The 20,407-nt window shown below is 39.1% G+C and overlaps 1 protein-coding gene across 1 annotated transcript in view; it reads left to right on the forward strand.

Moving 5' to 3' along the window:
• LOC119793251 (synapsin-3-like) overlaps positions 1-20,407 on the forward strand; it is a 152,415-nt gene that overhangs the window by 24,316 nt on the left and 107,692 nt on the right. The window contains exons 3-4 of the mRNA XM_038300325.1: positions 6,064-6,121; positions 17,834-17,925. Of these exons, the coding sequence (XP_038156253.1) occupies positions 6,064-6,121; positions 17,834-17,925 (150 nt within the window). The remainder of the gene's footprint in view (positions 1-6,063; positions 6,122-17,833; positions 17,926-20,407) is intronic.

Genomic DNA, 20,407 nt, shown 5'->3' on the forward strand with positions numbered 1-20,407 from the left:
TGGGGGTTTGGCAAACAGGAAGACTTTGGGAAGAACCGCTGAAAAGTGTCCTATCCAACTATTCCTTATTTGTGCACATTAATTTTATTTTTTATAAAAATCCTTTAGCTAAAATGCCATCAGAACGCTGATAATATTAAGTGTGTCTCAGCCCCCCCCTTCAGTGTCCACCATATTGGATCAGTCCATTTGCTGCACATGTTCAGAAAGGTCCAAACAGACAGCAGCAAACCATTTGAAAACAAACCATGCAAAGAGCAGTGTTGCCAACTTAGCGCTTTAGTCGCTATATTTAGCCACTTTTCAGACCCCTCTAGCACTTTGATTTCTAAAAAGCTCCTAGCGCCAAATCTAGAGACTTTTTTCTGCTACTGGAGACTTTGGAGCCAACATCTAAAAGCAGCGAACTCTGCTCTCCAGAGCGAGTAGATTGGTAACCCCGCCTCCTGCTCTCCTCTATCTTGTCTGCTGTCATGATTCATGCAGCTATTATTTCATCCAAATGAAAAATGGAGAACAGATAAGCAGATCATGGCTTGTCTACAGTGAAAAGAAGGACTGGGTTATTTACTTTGGCCTTTTTGGAAACACAGGAAGGAGCAATCAGCTAAGTGAGCTTAGTGCTTGGAAAAAATCTTTCATTCCTTTAGAGACAGCATGAAAAGTCAGCTGAGTACAAAACATAGAGAGGAAAACAACAAGAAAGGGGACAAGAAGAGAGGGACACAACCTAGAACAGATAATGGATGTCCATTCTATTAACATTTATCTATCTGTAGAATGGCTCTGTTCTATGTGTTCTTCTCCATTCAGAGGGCCCCCTGCCTGTCTTTGCCTAGGGCCCCACATTCCCTCAATCCGCCCCTGTTTCAAATCCAGAGAGACGGAAATGTGGGATCAGGAATCATTTCCATTGGGTTGGTCTTGGTGAGGCCAGTTGTGGAGCAGAATAAGGAAGTTTCTGTTACAGATGTTGTCATCTTATCCAGATCTATAGATCTGCTCCCAGTTCCACCTAGACTCTCATTTAGGATGCAAATGTTTCCCAGACAAAAGGAATATTTATATTTATATTTCATCAAGTTCTGGATCTGTCTCTGCTCCAAGAGCTAAAAACTGACAGAGGAAGAAATCTGATTGTATGAGTCAACAGCTCCTGTCTTTATTTACCTCATATGAACTTAGCTGATGTTTACTGGATGAAGGTTGGACTACGGGACTGTTTGTGGCGTTTTAGGCTAATTCTGGCTGAGTACACACCATGACTAAAAATATTACTGCAGTTTAAGGGTTATAGACGGATGTTTGTTGTTTATTCTTAGAAATCTTTGGTTGGATCCAAAAATGTGTAATAATAAAAAAAACAACAAACCCCAAATGGATCCAAATCACATCCTGATCTTTATAAAGAGCCACGATATTCATAATGAAAGGATCCCTGTGGCGTCAGGGTTAGGGAAACCTTTGCTCACAGAGTGACTGCATGTGATGCAATACCTGGAATATGGGGTGACTTTTCTTCCACTATTGTTGCTGAGCAAAGAACAATGTTGTGAAATAAAATTCAACCTGGAGAGAAGCTGCAATTAGAAAATCCAAAAAAAGAAAATTAAAATCAATCCACTGGACTTTGTTTCCAAGTTTGAAGATGTTTCGCTTCCCATCCAGGAAGCTTTTTCAATTCAAGATGTCAGGAATGGAAAGCCTTCTGGATGGGAAGCAAAACGTCTTCCCATCGAGGAAGCTGAATCGACTCAGCAATCCCTCACCCTAAGCATGCTTGTAGCGACAGTGGAGAGGAAAAACTCCCGTTCAACAGGAAGAAACTTCCAGCAGAACCAGGCTCAGTGTGAGCGGCCATCTGCTGAGGCCCACTGGGGTTCAAGGAGACAGAAGCAGATAAAGACATAAATAAAATAAATTATTTTGCGCTCAGTAGAAGACTTCGATGCTGTGAATCAACCTTCGCTTGGATGAATAACCTAGAAGAGGGTTAGAGTAATCTTCCTGGACGCTGGTAGTGGAATAAACCAGAGGGGGGGTGGGACCGAGAGTAGTGGGGGGTGGGGTGAACAGGAGAGAGAAGCTAGGCTAGGAGCTAAATGAAGGGGATCATGAAAGATGATTGGCTTAGGAAAAGGTCCGCCCCCTGAGATGATTGGCTGGAGTTGAATGAAGGACATCAAAGGAAGTTCAAGTGAAGCTGATAAGAGTTTTCCTTTTTTGAATAAAAAGAAAGAAAATGCAAAGCCACCCTTAAAGGAATAGTACACCCAAAACATGATTAGCCTTCATTTTCTACTCACCCCCATGCTGAACAACACTCTGGAGTACTTTTTTGATATCTCAAATGCATCTGGAGATCTGGGAGGCTTCTTGCTGTCTGCTGACATTCAAATAATGGAGGTCTATGGCGCCCGAGACAGAAAGGTCCATAAAAGTCCACAAAAAACGTGTCAATATTCCTCCATACTGCTCGTCCAATGTATTCCAAGTGTCCTGAGTGGGTAGCATCCAGAATTTACTCGAAACGAAGTCATTTAGAATGTTTTTAGAGCATAAACAGTAGTGTATAGGATTTCCTAAAAGCGCGTTCACGAGTCTACGGAAACCGCGGCAGACCAAACCAGATGAAAGTGCGCATTCAGCTCGGCAAAGAACTCATGCTCTTCCTCAACACTGAAGTCCTCAGACATTTTTCTTTAGTTGTTTCTTTCTTTGCACAGGTAAACAGCACATTTCTTCTTCTACGCTTGCATTATCGGCAGAGCAAACGCTGAATGCACACTTTCATCTGGTTTGGTCTGCCGCGGTTTCCGTAGACTCGTGAACGCGCTTTTAGGAAATCCTATACACTACTGTTTATGCTCTAAAAACATTCTAAATGACTTTGTTTCAAGTAAATTCTGGATGCTACCCACTCAGGACACTTGGAATACATTGAACGAGCAGTATGGCGGAATATTGACACGTTTTTTGTGGACTTTTATGGACCTTTCTGCCTCGGGCGCCACAGACCTCCATTATTTGAATGTCAGCAGACAGCAAGAAGCCTCCCAGATCTCCAGATGCATTTGAGATATCAAAAAAGTACTCCAGAGTGTTGTTCAGCATGGGGGTGAGTAGAAAATGAAGGCTAATCATGTTTTGGGTGTACTATTCCTTTAAAGTGTTTTTGAGAATAGCTTTGCTGTTTTCAGATTTTATTTTAATTCATTTTATTTTTTTCCCCCACATTTTGTAAATAAAAAATAAAAAAAACTTCCACAGTTTTTTTATATTCAAATTTATATATATATATACTTTTTACAGATTTTATACTTTCCTTTTTTAAATTTTTTTTTTTCCAATAGCCGTTTTGGTTTCCAGATTTCTTTCTTTCACTTCGAGCCAAATGAAAACTCACTCCTGACGCGACATTGACCAATAAAATGTTCCTAACATCCAGCCGACCAATAGAAATATGTTCTGCTTATTTGCTCCACAAATGAAGAGAATGTGATCTGTAAAAATGTGAAAAGAATGAAAATTGTAAATTTCAATCTGAAAAACACTTTAAAAAATGTGAAAATATAAAATCTGTAAAAAGATGTTCAGAAAGAATCAGCAAAATGAATCCTTTGAAAAGTTAAAATTTGGATAAATTTCTCCAAATATTCCTTTGATTGAATCAATTCTGAATTGCATTTTTTTTCATATTTCAATTAACAAAATATGTACAAAATTGACTCCATACTGGAACTGCATTATAGCCTCTTAAAGGAGGCACTGACCAATGATGATGTGTGGCTTCATAAACGGTTAAATAATTACCTACTGCAGAAGACGAAAGAAAAGAGCTTTAGGTAGAGGCGCCTGAGGTAGAGGTGGGCGATACCGGGATTTTTTAATCGATCCGATACCAAGTAAATACTGGGTCAGTATCGCCGATATCGATACCGATACCGATACTTTTTACATTTAAGCTGCACTTGCCTGTTGCTTTTTTTCTATAAAGTTCTCAATCGTGGAATAAATAAGAGATTATCTAATGTTAGCTTATTTTAGCTAACAATTTTTAATGGGATAAATGTACTGGGTTTTTTTCAAGGTCTTAACTACACTTTCTGAGTAATATATGATGTATAATGAAGTGCTGCAGACGATGACCACTGTTATCTACCTGGATATTCTCTGGAGGACTGAAACGCTTGGGTCAAAGATGTCTGTCTGAGGCTGGAGGCGGGTCTTTGGTCTCTCTCTCCATCCAAGTCTGAGTGAGCACTCACCCAGCAACCGGCAGCGCGGTTGTCTGTGTGACGTAGTGCTGAGTGGGCAGGCCAAGCTAAGCCTGCGCGCTGATTGGCTGGCGCCGCTGAGCCATGTGACTGTAGGAGAGGGGAGGGGGAGCAAAGTGCTGTTACACATATGGGGAAACTGGTGACTCCGCAGCAGTCAGCGCGCGCGAGAGAGGATAAAAAGTATCGATCTTGTTAAACGAATATTGTTCAATATAAATACCAGCGTTGGTATCGATAGTATCGATCCTGGGATCGATCCGCCCACCTCTAGCCTGAGGAAGGATTTTAGAAGAATCAGGAAAGTTTGCAGGACACGGCGTCTTAAGGTCTGTAAAAATGTTGTTAAATAGAAGTGAAATGTTTCATTAGATAAAGCAGGCTAAACAGGCTGCCGTAGCACCCAAAGGCTTCTAACCTAAATAACCAGCACCTCAACATTTCCGCCCCAAGGATGTGACAGATTGTTAACCGCCCTGCGAATGCCAAAGGTCAAAGTTCACCTCCAAGCCACATGGAAAAGCTGGACTTCAAACATAAGCAAAAAAGACATAATGAGTAAGCAGAAGGGAGAAACTTTAACTTTAAATAACTTTAAATACCAGAGAAGCTTTACGGCGTTATTTTTAAATGACAGGGAGGATTTTTTAACTTGTTAAAGAATCGGAGCAGATGCTGAAACACCAACAGTAGAGCCTTCCTTAACCAAAGAGATACATTTAAAATGTTCCCACTGTCCTTGAAGGGTCCTTGGCTGGTCCCTTGGCTGGTCCCTTGGCTGGTCCTTGGTTGGTCCTTGGTTGGTCCTTGGTTGGTTCTTGGTTGGTCCTTAGCTGGTCCTTGGTTGGTCCTTGGTTGGTTCTTGGTTGGTCCTTAGCTGGTCCTTGGCTGGTCCTTGGTTGGTCCTTGGTTGGTCCTTGGTTGGTCCTTGGTTGGTCCTTGGTTGGTTCTTGGTTGGTCCTTAGCTGGTCCTTAGCTGGTCCTTGGGTGGTTCGTGGTTGGTCCTTAGCTGGTCCTTGGTTGGTCCTTGGTTGGTCCTTGGCTGGTCCTTGGCTGGTCCTTGGTTGGTCCTTGGTTGGTCCTTGGCTGGTCCTTGGCTGCTCCTTGGTTGGTCCTTGGTTGGTCCTTAGCTGGTCCTTGGTTTGTCCTTGGTTGGTCCTTAGCTGGTCCTTAGCTGGTCCTTGGTTGGTCCTTAGCTGGTCCTTAGCTGGTCCTTGGTTGGTCCTTGGTTGGTCCTTGGCTGGTCCTTGGCTGGTCCTTGGTTGGTCCTTGGCTGGTCCTTGGTTGGTCCTTGGCTGGTCCTTGGTTGGTCCTTGGCTGGTCCTTGGTTGGTCCTTGGCTGGTCCTTGGTTGGTACTTGGCTGGTCCTTGGTTGGTCCTTGGTTGGTCCTTGGCTGGTCCTTGGCTGGTCCTTGGTTGGTCCTTGGCTGGTCCTTGGCTGGTCCTTGGCTGGTCCATGAAATTTATGAAAAAAGCTGAAAGTAGTTTTTGAGTAAGAATGACTTCAAACCGGAGGAATGAGCCCAAACTCCAGCAAACTCATGAGAAGTCTTTGAAAGTAGACTGTAAACGCTTTCAAGTCATACAATTTAAAAAGTAGTTCTATGAAAAAAGTATATAAAATTTTAAGCAGTTTAATTTCTCTAAAAAACAAGTCCCGTCATTGAAAAGTTCATAATTTCCTACAGTAAGGAAAAAAATGTCAATATCTGTAAATACTATATTTCATGTGTAAGTAAATCCTTCTTTTTTTAATAATCCTTTTATCTGTGATTCCTTCATCCAGGGCCAAGTATTTTCGGGGGAAGAAGCTGAACGGCGAGTATGAGATTCGAGTTGAGCAGGTAGAGTATGTCACATTGTTTATCTGTGAGGTTTTTTTGGGTTATTTCACCAGTTATTTGTATATTTAGAGGCTAAAATTGTTTCCTTTTTCTTTCAAATTGACTTAAACTCATTGTGTCATGATTTTGCCCTTTGGGGACTTTTTGGTTCTGTTTACATTTTCTTGTTTGTTTTCATTTACATTGTTTTTATTCTTGTTTTCTTTGTTTTCTGACATTCTAGTTGTTTCTCGTTATATTTAAGCTGTGCTGTGTTTTTTGTGTTACTCTCTGCTGCCCTCTTGTGCCAGTCTTTCTCCTTGCTCCCTTCTAGTTACTTCTATCCACACCTGCTCCCAATCAGCTGATTAGCCCAGCCTTTTGCTACGTTCACACTGCAGACTGAAGTGACCCAAATCCGATTTTTTGCCTATATGCGACCTGGATCTGATCTTTTCATGACACTCTGAACAAAAAAGGTCCGATTTTTTCCAATGCGACCCAGGTCACTTGGCTATGTGGTTCTGAATCGATACGAATCTGATCTTTTCAACTGCGACCTGTGTCTGAAAGGCCACAACGTCATTAATACCCGACAAAGGTCACTATTCTGCGTCTTGCTACGCAGAAGCGGCAAAACAAACAACAACCATGGCAGATGATGATGCGGAGAGCAGTATTTATGTTTAAACATATTGAAAAGATTGAGTTTTTATGGTTGGAAAAGACCGCTAGAAGCGCGCCGGCGCTTACATCCATGTTAACTTCCGTAAAAAGAGCACGCTGGCCTGTGATGTCATTGCGTCCGGTACTGCGCATGCGGGACGCTTGCGTTGTATGACTGCAGTTCACACAGGAGATCACATGCAAGTCACATATATTGGCAAATATGAACGGCAACGCAAAAAAATCGCATTTCACAAAAAAAATCGGATTTCACAAAAAAAATCGGAATTGAGCAGTGTGAACATAGCCTTAGTTCAGTCTCCCGTTTATACTTTTCCTGTGCATTCCCTCAGTGCTCGTTTCTCGTCGTTTCTTTGCTCCTCATGTGTGTTTTACCTGACTTCTGGTTTTTGGTTTTCTGTATTTTGTTATTTTTTGGGATATTTTCCTCAGTTGCTCCATTTTGGATTATTAAATCTGCAAGAAACCACTTTAGCTTCCGTCTCTGCATTTGGGTCCTCTTCAAACCTCCACACAATCTGACACATTGTAATTATTTTTAAACCCTTAAATCCCTCAAACTCTTACTGGTACTTTAATTCCTGCAGCAGATCCACATTAAAAGATTTAACAATCATATGAGAATAGAAATAGAATTTAACACCTTAAGCTAACAAGTTGTGTTAAAATGGCATAGGATCAGATTTAGGGATGCACGATATAATCGGCCCCCTATCGGTATCGGCCTTAAAACTGAATATCGGACATCGGCCACCCCACCGATATTTAACCCGATATTTGATCAGCTACTGAGTTTCTAAAGTCCAAAAAAAAAATAAAATACTACTACTTCTTCCTTAAAAAACTTATTTTTTACAGACTTAAAAACTTCTAAAGACGAGGGAAAAAATATTGATACATTAAAATATCCCAATATCTTCCTATGCTGATATATTGCCATTTAAAAACACCATATCAATCTCTTTTACTAATGAAATATTGCTATATGTCATCGTTATGCTACGAAATCCCCCGAAAATTCACCAAATGTTGCCATATTTTTATATGTTGATATATTGACGCTGTATCGATCTATTTTACTAACAAAATCTCACAAGAATTTGCAAAATATCACGAGAGTTTGTAACAGAACGATGAAATTTCACGAGATTCTGAAAGTAAAATAGATCGATACCGCGTTTTTAAAAATCAATTTGATATCAGCAAATGAAAATATATTTGAGTATATTATTTTTCAAAGTGTCAGAAATTGATAACAAAACTGCTATTTTCAATGACTACTTATTTTTGTCCAGCTTTAACATCGGTATCAATATCGGTTATCGGCTACATGAGTTTTAAAATATCGGATATCGGATATCGGCCAAAATCCCAATATCGTGCATCGCTAATCAGATTGATACAACACACAGCCAGTCCAAGAGCCCCGACCACCTGCATGTCCTCCAAGTCCCTCCTTAGTAAATCAACCTAACATAAACTCTGTGTGTCACAAAGATGCTAACCTGCTGATAACAGATGTTTCCTATTCAAGTGTATCCTATTGTTATATGAGCCTGAATAATGAAGAGGAATAATGGGTTCAGCAGAATAACCCAAACCCATGAGCTCACAGTAATCTTTCTCACAAGCCTGGACTTGCCTAAAATGAAATGTCTAACATCAGTAAAATATCGTTGTTTCACACGGACTCCATCTCAGACAACTAATACATGGATGTGCTTTTAATCTATACCCGTTTGTTGTAGTTCTAGCAGTAAGATTTGGCTTATTTATCTTCTAAAAAGTATTTCCTTTACGCTAGTTTCTAAAAGCACCTAAAACAAATTTTCCTTCAAATGATTTAATGATACCTACCTTTGTAAAGGCAGACACAGTCAAAGTGATTCTTCCTCAGACATTAACCTACTTGGCTAAAATAATAAGCAGTTCAAAATCAGACTAGATGTATTTCAAACTGAATTTCCAGAAACATGTTTGTGTGTCTAGACTTCAAGTATCGTCAGCAGCCTCAGCTCTACCTCACAGAACCGTCTGGTTACCCATCTGCTAGCCGGCGTTGAGATGGACGCCGCTGGTGGCGGTTTATGGGGAAAGAAATAAAGCAAACACAAAGAGCTGCACTGGAGATTATTTCATACGCTGCAGTTTTCCCTTTTATCTGGGACGGTTTGAGAGACTTCTCTGTTAAATCTTACTTGCCTTGTTTTGAATTGCCATAAAATTGTTGTTAATCTTGACAGATTTGTGAAGGCCTGCTAGCGGTTTAGGGATCAATGAGCCTCCAGGACCAAGCAGTAACTGACCTACTTAGATCTTGTTGGAACCAAAGCTCCATGGATAAAAGGTCAGCTTGCTAATTGCCATCAGCAGCCAGAATGGTCACCCACTGTCTGTCCCTTTTGCTGAGCTTTAGGAAGACTGTGTGAAAAGCAAGAAACGTGCTACATGATGACCAAAGCTTCTGCTCTCCATGTTCTATTAAATCCCACTCTATCTTCAGCCAGTCTCTCAGGAAATCAAATGCTGTCTCTAATAATGTTTGATGAGCTGCTTCAATCAGACCCTCATCATCATCATCATCATCATCATCATCATCATCATCATCATCATCATCATCATCAAACCTCTATTCTGGTTTTCTTTCTGCCTTATAAGGTGTGATCAGGCTTTGCACAGCATGTCCAGATTGATCTAATGAAAACCTTCCAGAGTAAATAAAAAAGAAACGTTTCTGTTTACTTCTTATATAACAGGAATCTCTGTTTTCAGCAGCTTTTTCTTACTTCTAATTGACTAAAACGGCTTAAAAGCTGTGAGACAAAATATTCAGACAAAAGTTATCCAGAATTTCACCAACTCACTCGAATTGTTAGGACCAGGGATGCAAGCAGTTGTGGCTGGTCAATAGAGGGCGCTCTTCTGCCCTTTTCTGGTGGGTGTGGCCATCTCTGTCGGCCCGCCTTGTCTCCTGGTGATCAGGGTTTCCTCTAGTTATCTGGGGCCAGGATCCCGTAGGGCGAGTCTGGGGCCACCCACACCTGCTATTATGCATATTTTCCTTCTGAAGAAGCTTTGTAAATCCTTTATACATGAGATTGCCCATACTTTCATACAAGACCACAGGAGTTTGATACCAGGTGTTCATGGATACTTTCTAATATTAATACTAAAACTAAGCTGCTTCTACAGATAAACACCACCCAGAATAATGTTGCGTAATCTCCTTCTACCTTCCACACACAGATATCTAAAGGATACCTGCTTATAGCATTTTTTTTGTTATGTTTACTTCTGTTCTCTGCTTTTTGCTGTAATGTTCTCCGTTTCCTGTTCCTCTCGCTCATACAGGTGTGGAAACAGACTTCTAGGAGTTACTGTATATATTCTGGATGGTCTATTTGTGCTGTTTTGATTTATTTTCTCTCTTTTGTCTCTTTTTCTCTCTCCCCTCAGTTCTTATATCTTCCTTCTTTCTCACCTCACTTTCCTTCTCCATGGTCGCTGTATTCGATTTTACGTCAAAATTATTTTCAATAGTTCCATATAAAAGTACCAAGGCAACAGTCATAAGGGTCTGACTGTGAAAGCAAAGCTGCTTATCTCGCGTTGGGACATCTATTCCCACAGCTACACTGGCAAAACAGGAAAACTAAAAATAGCAGCGCTCTGACCAGTTTAGAGAAGTTATCTCCCTCTGCTTTATTTTAACGTCACCGTTTGGACAAAGATTTCACACAAAAAAGAATTTCAGAGTCTTCCTTTCCTTGGAAAATCTTAAAGTGAAATTAAACATTAAATCTAATCTGGTTACAGGTTAAAATGCTGTTTGGGATTCAGAAATGTTTGATATTAGATGAGTAAAAAACATAAGAAAAATAATATTCATCCTTTGTATTGTCTCATCTCATGATCCATATTTTCTATCATGGTAACTTTCTTTTATTTACTCTTTCATCCGTAAAACTTTGTGTTTGTATTTTGAAGGCCAGTCCTAACTGGAACAATCTGGAACAAGGGGCAGCACTGTTGCTCAGGCAGCATCTGCTCAGCAGCTGTGTGACTCGGCTTTTATTGACACTTGTTTTGATGGCAGCCATGTTGCTCTCAGGCGGTCGGCTCGTCGTTATCAGTAGCCTGCTTTTTTTTCCAGCTCGTTTTCACGTCTGACATGTGGCTCCTATGCAGGATGAGCTCATCGCAGATGATTTCTACTGGGAGCAGATATTTGATTTAACCAACTCTCCTTAAGCTATGGAGTGACTTTTCTTCCATTATTGTTGCAAGAAAATTTTTTTGTAAAAGAAAAAAACTGTTTTCTACAAATATTTTTTTAATTATATTTTTCTTTTTTTCTTTTTTTCTTTCTTTTTGAAGATTTTATATTTCTAGAATTTGTTTTGTTCTCCATTTCCCCCCCCAAAATTTTTGTTTTTCAGATTAAGTTTTGCGAATGTCATTCGTTTTCAAATTAAGTTTTCCAGATTACATTCACTTCACTTCATAGGGGCGGGGCTTTCGTCTGGATCAAGGAGAGAAAGCGCATTTCTATTGGTCTATTTTATGTTGGCAACATTTTTATTGGTCAGTGTGAGCGTTTGTTTAGGCTCAAGGTGACCCGTAAAATGCTACTTTGTAAAAAGTAATTTTTAAAACTCAATCTGAACACTGGAAAAATAATCTAGAAATAAATAAAAATTTCTTAAATTAAGTGTATTTAACCTTAATTTGAGTAGGAAAATGAAATGATTTGCCAATGGAATGACTATTTTTACTCTTAGAATAAGATATTTAGATAAAATGTACTTGAAATAAGACATTATAATTGCGTTTTCTTATTTTAAATGTAAATTGTCTTGTTCCATTGGCAAAATGTCTCTTTAACCTTCTCAATTTAAGAACAAATGCACTTATTTTAAGAACAAATGACTTGTATAGATTTAGATTTTTTCCAGTGAAAAATGTCTTCTTCAGAATATGTTCAAATTAGAAAATATAAATCTGTAAAAATAATCTTTAGAAAAACTATTTAGACAGAACTAAGTCTGAAAAATAAATAAATAAAAAAATAAAATCTGTGGAAACGGCAAAGTTACTTTGAAAACCTTTATTTTGCTTAAGAAGTTTCTCAGGTTTTTATTTCTTAATAGTATTTTTTTCCTGAATTGTATTTACCAAACTTGTTCTTTGCTTGCAATAATAATGAAAACATTTTACTCCATACAAAAGTTCTAAAACTGTAAAGCAAAAACAACCATTAAACATGATGCTAAACTTTGAAGAGCATGTTTTTAGAGCAGCTGAAGCTGCAGAAGAAGAATCTGATAAAAACTGATAAATAAGAACGACTGTTAGCGAATTTGATACAGATGTTTGTGAATGATTAAAATCTTTTGGCCATACATGTTGATAAAATGCTAATTTTCCTGATACTTGTTTGTTTTCTTTAAGTTGCTATCTATGTTTTTATGTCTAATTGTCTATAAGTATGCAAACATAAGAACAATTTCCCAGGAATAAATAAAATGCTTATAAGCTTCTCTTTTATGGCTTTAATCAGGAAAAAAAGCGTCTTTCTTAAAGCATCCGAGTTCAAACTGAGTCCGAGTTAAACTTGTCCGTAACCCTGAAGCCCAAACTCACTTCTTATTAGCGTTTGATCCAAAGGCCATTCTGGATTCGCTGTGGATGGAGCTCAAACACACGAGAAGAAACGGCTCTGACAGCATCGCTGCGATGTATCACTTCCTGTTTTTCTTTCCCAGGGCAAGGAGCGCTGTCTGAATGAGGAACCATCACAGTATCCATGGTGATGAGGAAAAACCTCTTGTTCTGGCTTCTAGGCCTTCTGGGCAACAAGCGCTTGATCTATTACTGCCCAATGACAATGGCTGTTAGCGCTCCTCTTTTCCTGAAGCAGCCAATCAGAGAAGCCAGAAGGTTGCCTACGCTCTTTTTTTTTTTTTTTTTCCTGCAGCCAGTCAGCTTATTCTCCCGAATGTTTGGGATGGGTTTTATTTAGGAGGAGGAATTTGCTAAACTGTTTGAACAAAATTGTCTTAAAATATTAAATGCCAGTCAAAGCCTAGAGATTTGTAGAAAGAAACTGATTAAAGTTAATGATGGCAGTCAAAAGTTAAGATTTGCTTCAATATCCTTCCACACATTTGTTGTACAATTCTGATATTATATATCCCCTGTTGGGGTTGCAAATATGTTATTGAATTAAATCATATTCGTATTGCCATATATTGTTCTGTGAATACATGCCGTCGGTTAGAGCTTTAAATGAAAGCGTAATTTGAGCTCAGATCAAACGGATTTAATTTAAAAATGATTGACTATTCTAGTAAGACTCAACTAAAATAAGTTTTTATGAAGACAAAGAAGATAAAAATCAGGGATGAAAACCATATTCAGAGAAACAAAAGAACGATATCCCAGTAAGGCATGATTTTATCTGTGAAAACCAAAGTTTATCTTGAAGAATTTAAAATGAGGTCAAATTACCTTTTAACTAAATTAGAGGAATTGGAATGTGTTCAAACCACATTATAATGTAAATCCAACATTAAATTAAACATTATTTGGCAACATAATGTTTAATAAACTGAGTCAGAAACCAAATAAGCTTTAAATAATTGGTTCCTAACCTCCTGTGATTTAGCTAGTAGCTAGCAGGCCGGAGGATATTCATAGATCAAAGGACTCTTTGATCATATTTTGGTAATCATAATTAATAAGCATACGATAAAATCCATAAACATTATTGTTATTATTACCATTAGTGTTTGAACCAGTAGAGTTCAAAACGCGCCTCCATGCGACCCAAAAAATTATAATTTACCTGAAAATCTTTTCCCTAAATTTGCCCGACTTATAACCTCTGCTGATCTCCATTTTGGAAAAGGCTATGTGGCTTCTAGTTTTAGAAGCTTAACATGGCAGCATCCTCAAAGACAGAGTTAATTGGAGTTTTTAAATGTCTCCTGAAGCAATGTGGGAGGCAGGGTCCCATCCTACAGCCTCCACCTGAGATGAGACCAACTATGGCAGAAAGGTCAGAGAAGGTCTGGAGGAGGCAGCGTGGGGAGATGGAGAAGTCTGCAGTGTAGAGGGTGAAGAGGAACGGTAACAGCACTGTTCCCTGTGGGACCCCCGTACTGCAAACCAACCTATCAGAGACACAGCCCTGTGTCCTCACACACTGTGGACGGCCTGTCAGGTAGTCCAGAACCCACTGGGACATATGCTGGTCCACACCTGGCAGCTCCAGCTTGGTCATTAGGAGTCCAGGCTGGATGGTGTTGAAAGCTCTGGAGAAATCAAAGAACATGATCCTCACAGAGCTTTCAGGTTTCTCTAGGTGAGTCAGAGCTCAATGCAGGAGGAAGACGATGGCATCATCTTCCTCAATCACATGCTTAAAGTTGACCCAAAGTTTCTCCTGTCTAAGAATTTCATGCTTCACGCAAATGTTTCCACAACAAAGCAGCTACAGAAGGTTTCTGCCTCACGCATTTTCGCTATTTGTTTATGAAGAAAGTCCGGGACTTCATCCATCAGGCCTTCAGTCATAGATCTACTTCTGTGATTAGTTGAGAGCCAAACGCTGTTAGCCATGTGCGGTGCGTGTGTTCTTAAAGGAAAACCTCTCTTATTGATTCCTCGATGATTCTTAGAGAAACGCTGGAACTGAAAGCCATTTTTCCTCGATTGTGATCAAAACATTTACTCTGTTTCTGAATCTTCTGGGCGTCTGTGTCGGATCGACGGCGGTGATTGACTCTGACTCAGGATTCTCTCACTTTAAATGAAAAGCAGCTGGACTGTTTGAAAGCTGTTCTGTTGGGTTGTTGACCTTGACCTGCCTTTTCTGTGTTTTTCCACACATGGTCAGCAGGCTACTTGTTCAGGGTCCATTTAATCCTCCATGTTTATGCTATGTCTCATTGTTGGAAGGAATTTTAAAGAATAACAAATGGCGGTTATTTCTGTCTGAGGTCAACCTGCTGCCGTTTAGCATAGCGCTGCAGGATTCTCTACCTGCTGCACAGGAATGTTTAGAGGAATGCTGCCTGAGCCTGACACTGTTTCCTCAGTGAGCAGAAAAACTCTGCTGATTCGGACAGATTGGAGACGAGCTCAGAATAAAATAAATAAAATCCAACTGCATGTCAACTTTTTCTTTTCCCAGTCTGAATACAAAGAAAAAAAAATAGTGGAGCAACAGGGCTGTGAGACTGAGATTGAAAGTAAGGCTGAACCAGATTAGAGTGCTGAGGTGTAACTCATCTATGGAGACATCTGTTTGCCAGAAGGAGAACCTCTACCTGCATTTAATCCACTTCCAGAAATCACAAAACCCGAGGCTTAAGTCATAAAACAATTAAACTCTTATTCCTGCTGTTAGAAACTCCTGAACTTTCAAAACTGTTTAATTCCCTGAAGAAATTGGTGGGAATTTTGTTCCATCATCATAGGAATGTCATGGTTCTCCCCTTTTTGGATTCTGTTTATTTTCCATTCTATTCCAGCAGTCTTTAGTTACTCTCTGCTGCCCCCTGGTGCTTGTTTCCTTTCCCCTTGGCTTCCTTCTAGTTAGTTCCACTCACACCTGCTCCATATTCAGCTCATCAGTCCATCCTTTGTTCTGTTCCCCTTATATACTCCACCTCTGCAGTCACTCACTGCTGCTTCCTTGTTGTTTAGTTGTCTCCTCGTCTCTGGCTCCACATGTGAGTTTTCCACTGAAGTTTTCTGTTTTTTTTTATTTTGCATTTTTGAATGTCTGCCTCAGTTTTTTTTATTAAATCAACAATAACTCATCTCTGCACTTGGGTCGTTAAGCAACCTTGACCCCATTGTTGACGAGGAAGAGATCTTTATTTTTAGATGGAGAAGAGAAAATTCAATCCAGTAATGAAACTAAAAAAAAATTGTACTTACCCAGTTTTTTTGTTTTCTGGACTTTTTCATTTCATCTTTTATTTCAGATTATTTTTTCTCTCTTTTTCAGATTGATTTTTTGTAAATATCACATTTTTTTTAATTCTATATAACAGATCACATTATCCTGACTGCTGCTAGGCTTTCCTCTTTTGGTCTGCAGGACATTTGCAACATTTTTATTGGTCAAGAGCGAATGTTTGTATTGGGCTTAAAGTGAAGAGAATGTGGTCTATAAAACACAAAATAAAAATAAAGCAATTCATAAAAAGTTGTCAAAACCAGAGCAAACACTTTCTACCGTTAAATCTACAACAAAACTGATGCAGAACGGTAATTGAACCATGAGCTGCCCTCTGTTAGAACTATTGGGGCTTTAGGGTGATTGATTTTTATCTTTATAGAACAGGGAGGGGCTGAATCACCTTATGTAGTAAAAACTATGAAGTTATGAGGCAGTTTTACCTTTACTGACTATAAATGTAACAATTAGCAGTGAAAAGGCTGCTGGTCACTAGTTTACAATGATTTACAGTAATACCCTTCACTTTAGACATGCTATGTACTTTCCAGCTGCTTATTCCGGACGTACGCAGTACGAGTTTTGCCCTTTACGGCCCGATTCTCCAGTCCTGTGAGAATATTTTGGATTGGGCCAAGTTTCAGCCTTATGGTGCTTCCTGCGTGGTGTAGTTTACAGGGGATAACGAGGAGCGATCAGCTCTAACGACCACCTCCCCATCAGGAATCATGAGGTCGGCAGAAAATCAAACATGTTTGAAATTCAGGCGGCCTTTGGAAGGCGTTCCTGGTAAATGACTGTTGTTGAAGCAGTGAAACTGAATAATCTAACAATGAAAAACCAGAACCTAGATAAAGAGGCAGGGTAGGAAAGTTAGAAAGACACCTAATTATCTATGCAGAGGGAATTTGGAACAGCTGTGGCACAAAGAAAGCAGAGAAGCTGCAAGAGAAACCAGTTTCTCAATTTGCAAGAACGCGAGTACGGACTTCAGACGGGCTAACGTTAGCCCCGGCTACTGCAGACTCTTAGCTTCATTTTATTTATTTATTTTTTCTGCATTAAATTAGTAAATGGGCCATATAGTGAAGCTTAAAATATAATATAAATATATAATGTTCTTGCCTCAAATGACCTTAAAACATACTTTTATTGAACAACAGAAAGGAGAACTTTTAAATTAATACTCTGAGCTCTGTGAGCGCTAACCTGGAAGCTGCTGCTGCAGTGCATGCTGGGACAGCTGTCAGTCTAGAGAACGGACAGGTCTGCTCTGATGCATGCTGGGTAAAGAGGGAGGGGCCAGAACAACATCCGGGGACTTTGTCCGTTCACGGTCTGCTGTGAACAGTGCTAGGGCTGAGGATGGTGACGTTTCACGAGGACACGAGAACGCACAAGTACACATAATGAGAAACGGCAGAAGACAAGGTCATATAAAGGGAGCTGAAATTAAACACAAAAAGACAGCATAAAAAAAAGCTTAATAAACTAAACACAAAAGGAAGAATTGAAATTGAACCTCTAACTTACAATAACTGCTATAGAGAAATGAGCTGTGTATGGGAGAACCTAAGGAATATAAATGAAAGCCAAAATTGCTACTCTTTTATTTTTTTGGAGGAAAAAGAAATCTCTTGATAACAAGTTTTACGAGAACATTTTGCAGGCTTGGTTTTGCTGTTTGGTCCCACACATCCTGAGATTCCTTTCCCAGAAGTGGAGTTGTTGTCCCATCCTTTTGAGAATCTCTGGGAGTTTGCCTGAGTCATTAAGTAGCCAAGTTACGGCCTTTCACAAGGCCCTCACTGTCCTGGAGGCCAGAGATTGGGGATAACTCAATTTGCCTTCTCTGACCAGCTCGCTCTGTCTCTCCAAGTCTCGTCTGCTGCTCCGGTCCGTGCAAATGCAGAACGGCAAAATGACGTAAAGCAATTGGCTTTAATGTTATATAGATGTATTGCTGTCACCAGGCCAAGAGAAAAAGCAACATTGAGTCAAGGAGTTCATCTGTGGTACATAAATGTGACCTCATGTTGCCATAAAATCCTGGCTTTTATTTTCCTTTTTCCCAGGCGGAGTTCTCAGAGATCAACTTGGCCTCTTATGTCAACTCAGGATGTATGGTGGACATGCAGGTCAACAAAGGCGGCTCCAAAGTTGTCAGGTGAGTTTTTTTGAGTTAATGGATTTAAAGGATGATGCAACTTTGTCAGGGGAGCTAGAAATCTGCTTCCCCTTTCCTCTATTAGCCATTTACAGACGACATCATTATAAAACCCATGAAGGTAATCTAATCAAACTGTAAATAGTTGCATCCTGGTCATAAGAGCAACCACAGCAACTTCTGTGACAGAAAATAACTTGAAGGAGAATTTTTTGTGTGCAATATATGACCACAAAAACAATTTCTGTAATGCATTCATAAAAGATCAGTAATGAGATGAAAAACCAAAGGGGCAGGAATGGCTCTCAGCCAGTTTGGTGAAGTAACTGCTGAGAGAAATAAAAGAAAAACAACTGACCCTGGCAGAAGAAATGACCTGCCATTGCTAGCGTTGTTAATTTCACTGGTTTCCATTTGCAGAAGTTGCACGGCGCAGTATTTTAAAGTACTGCCATCATTCCAATGTCAGTGTGTGAATTACTGCAAGCATAAGAGGCCTGACTGATCTGTTCTAATGCTTTAGAGGTCAAAGAACTTTTCTGGGTTATTTATGACCTGAGAAAACTTCAGGAAAAAGTATGTTGAGGATTTCCTGAAACCTGCCTAAAATATTTTGATAAAGTTTGAGTTTCTCAGTTTATCCTCAGATATCTTTAAAGTGACGCTGCAATAGACTCAGGCTGCTTGAGGACATAAGGACCACTTTTCATCACTTTGATTAATTCTACATTTATTCATCAATTTTGTATCATTTGTTGGTTCAGCCGCCAAATTTATGTTCTCTACTTTTTTTCCCATCATAGTAGCTTCCTCTGGCAAATAAATGGACTCCTGTAATCTATTTTTATTCCAAGAAAAGCATTAATATTGTAAGCAAAGAACAGGTTTGTAAATAAATGTAATCTAAATGTGAAAAAACACATTTAGTTATAAAATAAAAAATGTTTTTGATCCAAAAAGGTTTTAAGGTTACTTTCAAAAATGTATTATTTCAAAATGGTTTTCAAATATATACAGATTGTATATTTTGAAATATATCTCTTTAAATGTTTGTGTAAATGTTTTTTTTTAAACATCTATCACCAATTTTATATTTTTAAATTGCAGAATATTTTAAAAAATTTTACATGTTAAACTTGTTGGATTGGCTTTCAGAGACGATATTCTCTTCATTTGAAGCCCAGATCAAACACCTGCTACTGACCAATAAAATTGCTGCTGCTGACGTCCAGCAGACCAATAGAAACGGGTCCCATTACTCACTGCAGTGGAAACCCCGCCCCCAGAAGTGTAAAAAAATGTGATTTGGAAAAGCAATTTTTCAGTAAAGTTTTTCAACGTTTTACCTTGAAAAATAATGAAAATATAAAACCTATTAAAAAAAAGATAATACAGAAAAAAAATAAAACGCAATCAAAATATATTAAGAAAAAATAATTTCAAATGAAAAATTATAAGTGGTGTACAGGTGTACAGACTAAAGCGGCGCCATAACGATGCAACCTGTTTCCCGCCCTGACCCTGAGGTGATGGCGCGTTTGAGGAATATTTTTGTTGATATCGCTATAATAGAACAGCCAAGTTGGATTCAGATGATGCAACTGCTGACTTTCTTACAAACACTGCCAAATAAATTCACCATTAATTCTGTATTTGACTGCAAATACAATAATGTTTAATTCAAGCAACTGATCCCACTGGCTCATGACTAATAATGCGTACAGTGATCCCACAGCTATAGAGTCAGAAGTTCACTTTCTAGAAGTTGCTTTGTTTCCGTTTAGTCTTCATGTTTCCTCCCAGAATAGGACACAATGGACTTATTTGGATGAAAGAATTGGCTTTAAAACTATAACCCTTTTATAGAACCTTCCCTTTTCATAGATTATGTCCTAATTATGTCTGTGACAGCCGTGCGTTTCATTTTGAGCCAGAGGAATGCACAAACACCAGCTTCCCAAGCATAAATGAGGCAAACGCCATGTGATTGTGATCATGCTAGGATTGCACGCACACATTTTATCTTAAAAGCATATTCAGAGCAGGCTCCTACTGTTCCACGTGCCTCCTGGCCGCTGTGACCTTTGACCTCTCTGTGCAGACATGCTGCCCTGTGCCAGCTCCACGAAACCACTCGTGTTCTCACAGTTCTGTGGTTTCACTGCTGTTTGTCCAACCAGATTTCTCTCACACTTGTCCATGTGGTATGTGTTGTTAAAAAAAAAAAAGCTTAATGTATAGTCAGAATATATTAGGGACTAACAAGATTGGAAAGAAAGCACTCATGCTTTAAAAGAGCTTAAAAAAAGCTCTAATCTTGAGGGAAAGAAATATGGAAATGAACATGGTCTTTAGTGTATAAAAAAAAAAAAGAAAGCTCTTAAAGTATGCCATGAAATAGCTGCACTGTCAGTATACCCAGACATGAAGACACAAATTGTCAAAATAAAAAAAAGTAAAAAAACATCAGAAACAGTGATTG

Source organism: Cyprinodon tularosa, unplaced genomic scaffold (genome assembly GCF_016077235.1).
Source record: "Cyprinodon tularosa strain WSP-4 unplaced genomic scaffold, ASM1607723v1 ctg447, whole genome shotgun sequence".
Lineage (NCBI taxonomy): Eukaryota > Metazoa > Chordata > Actinopteri > Cyprinodontiformes > Cyprinodontidae > Cyprinodon > Cyprinodon tularosa.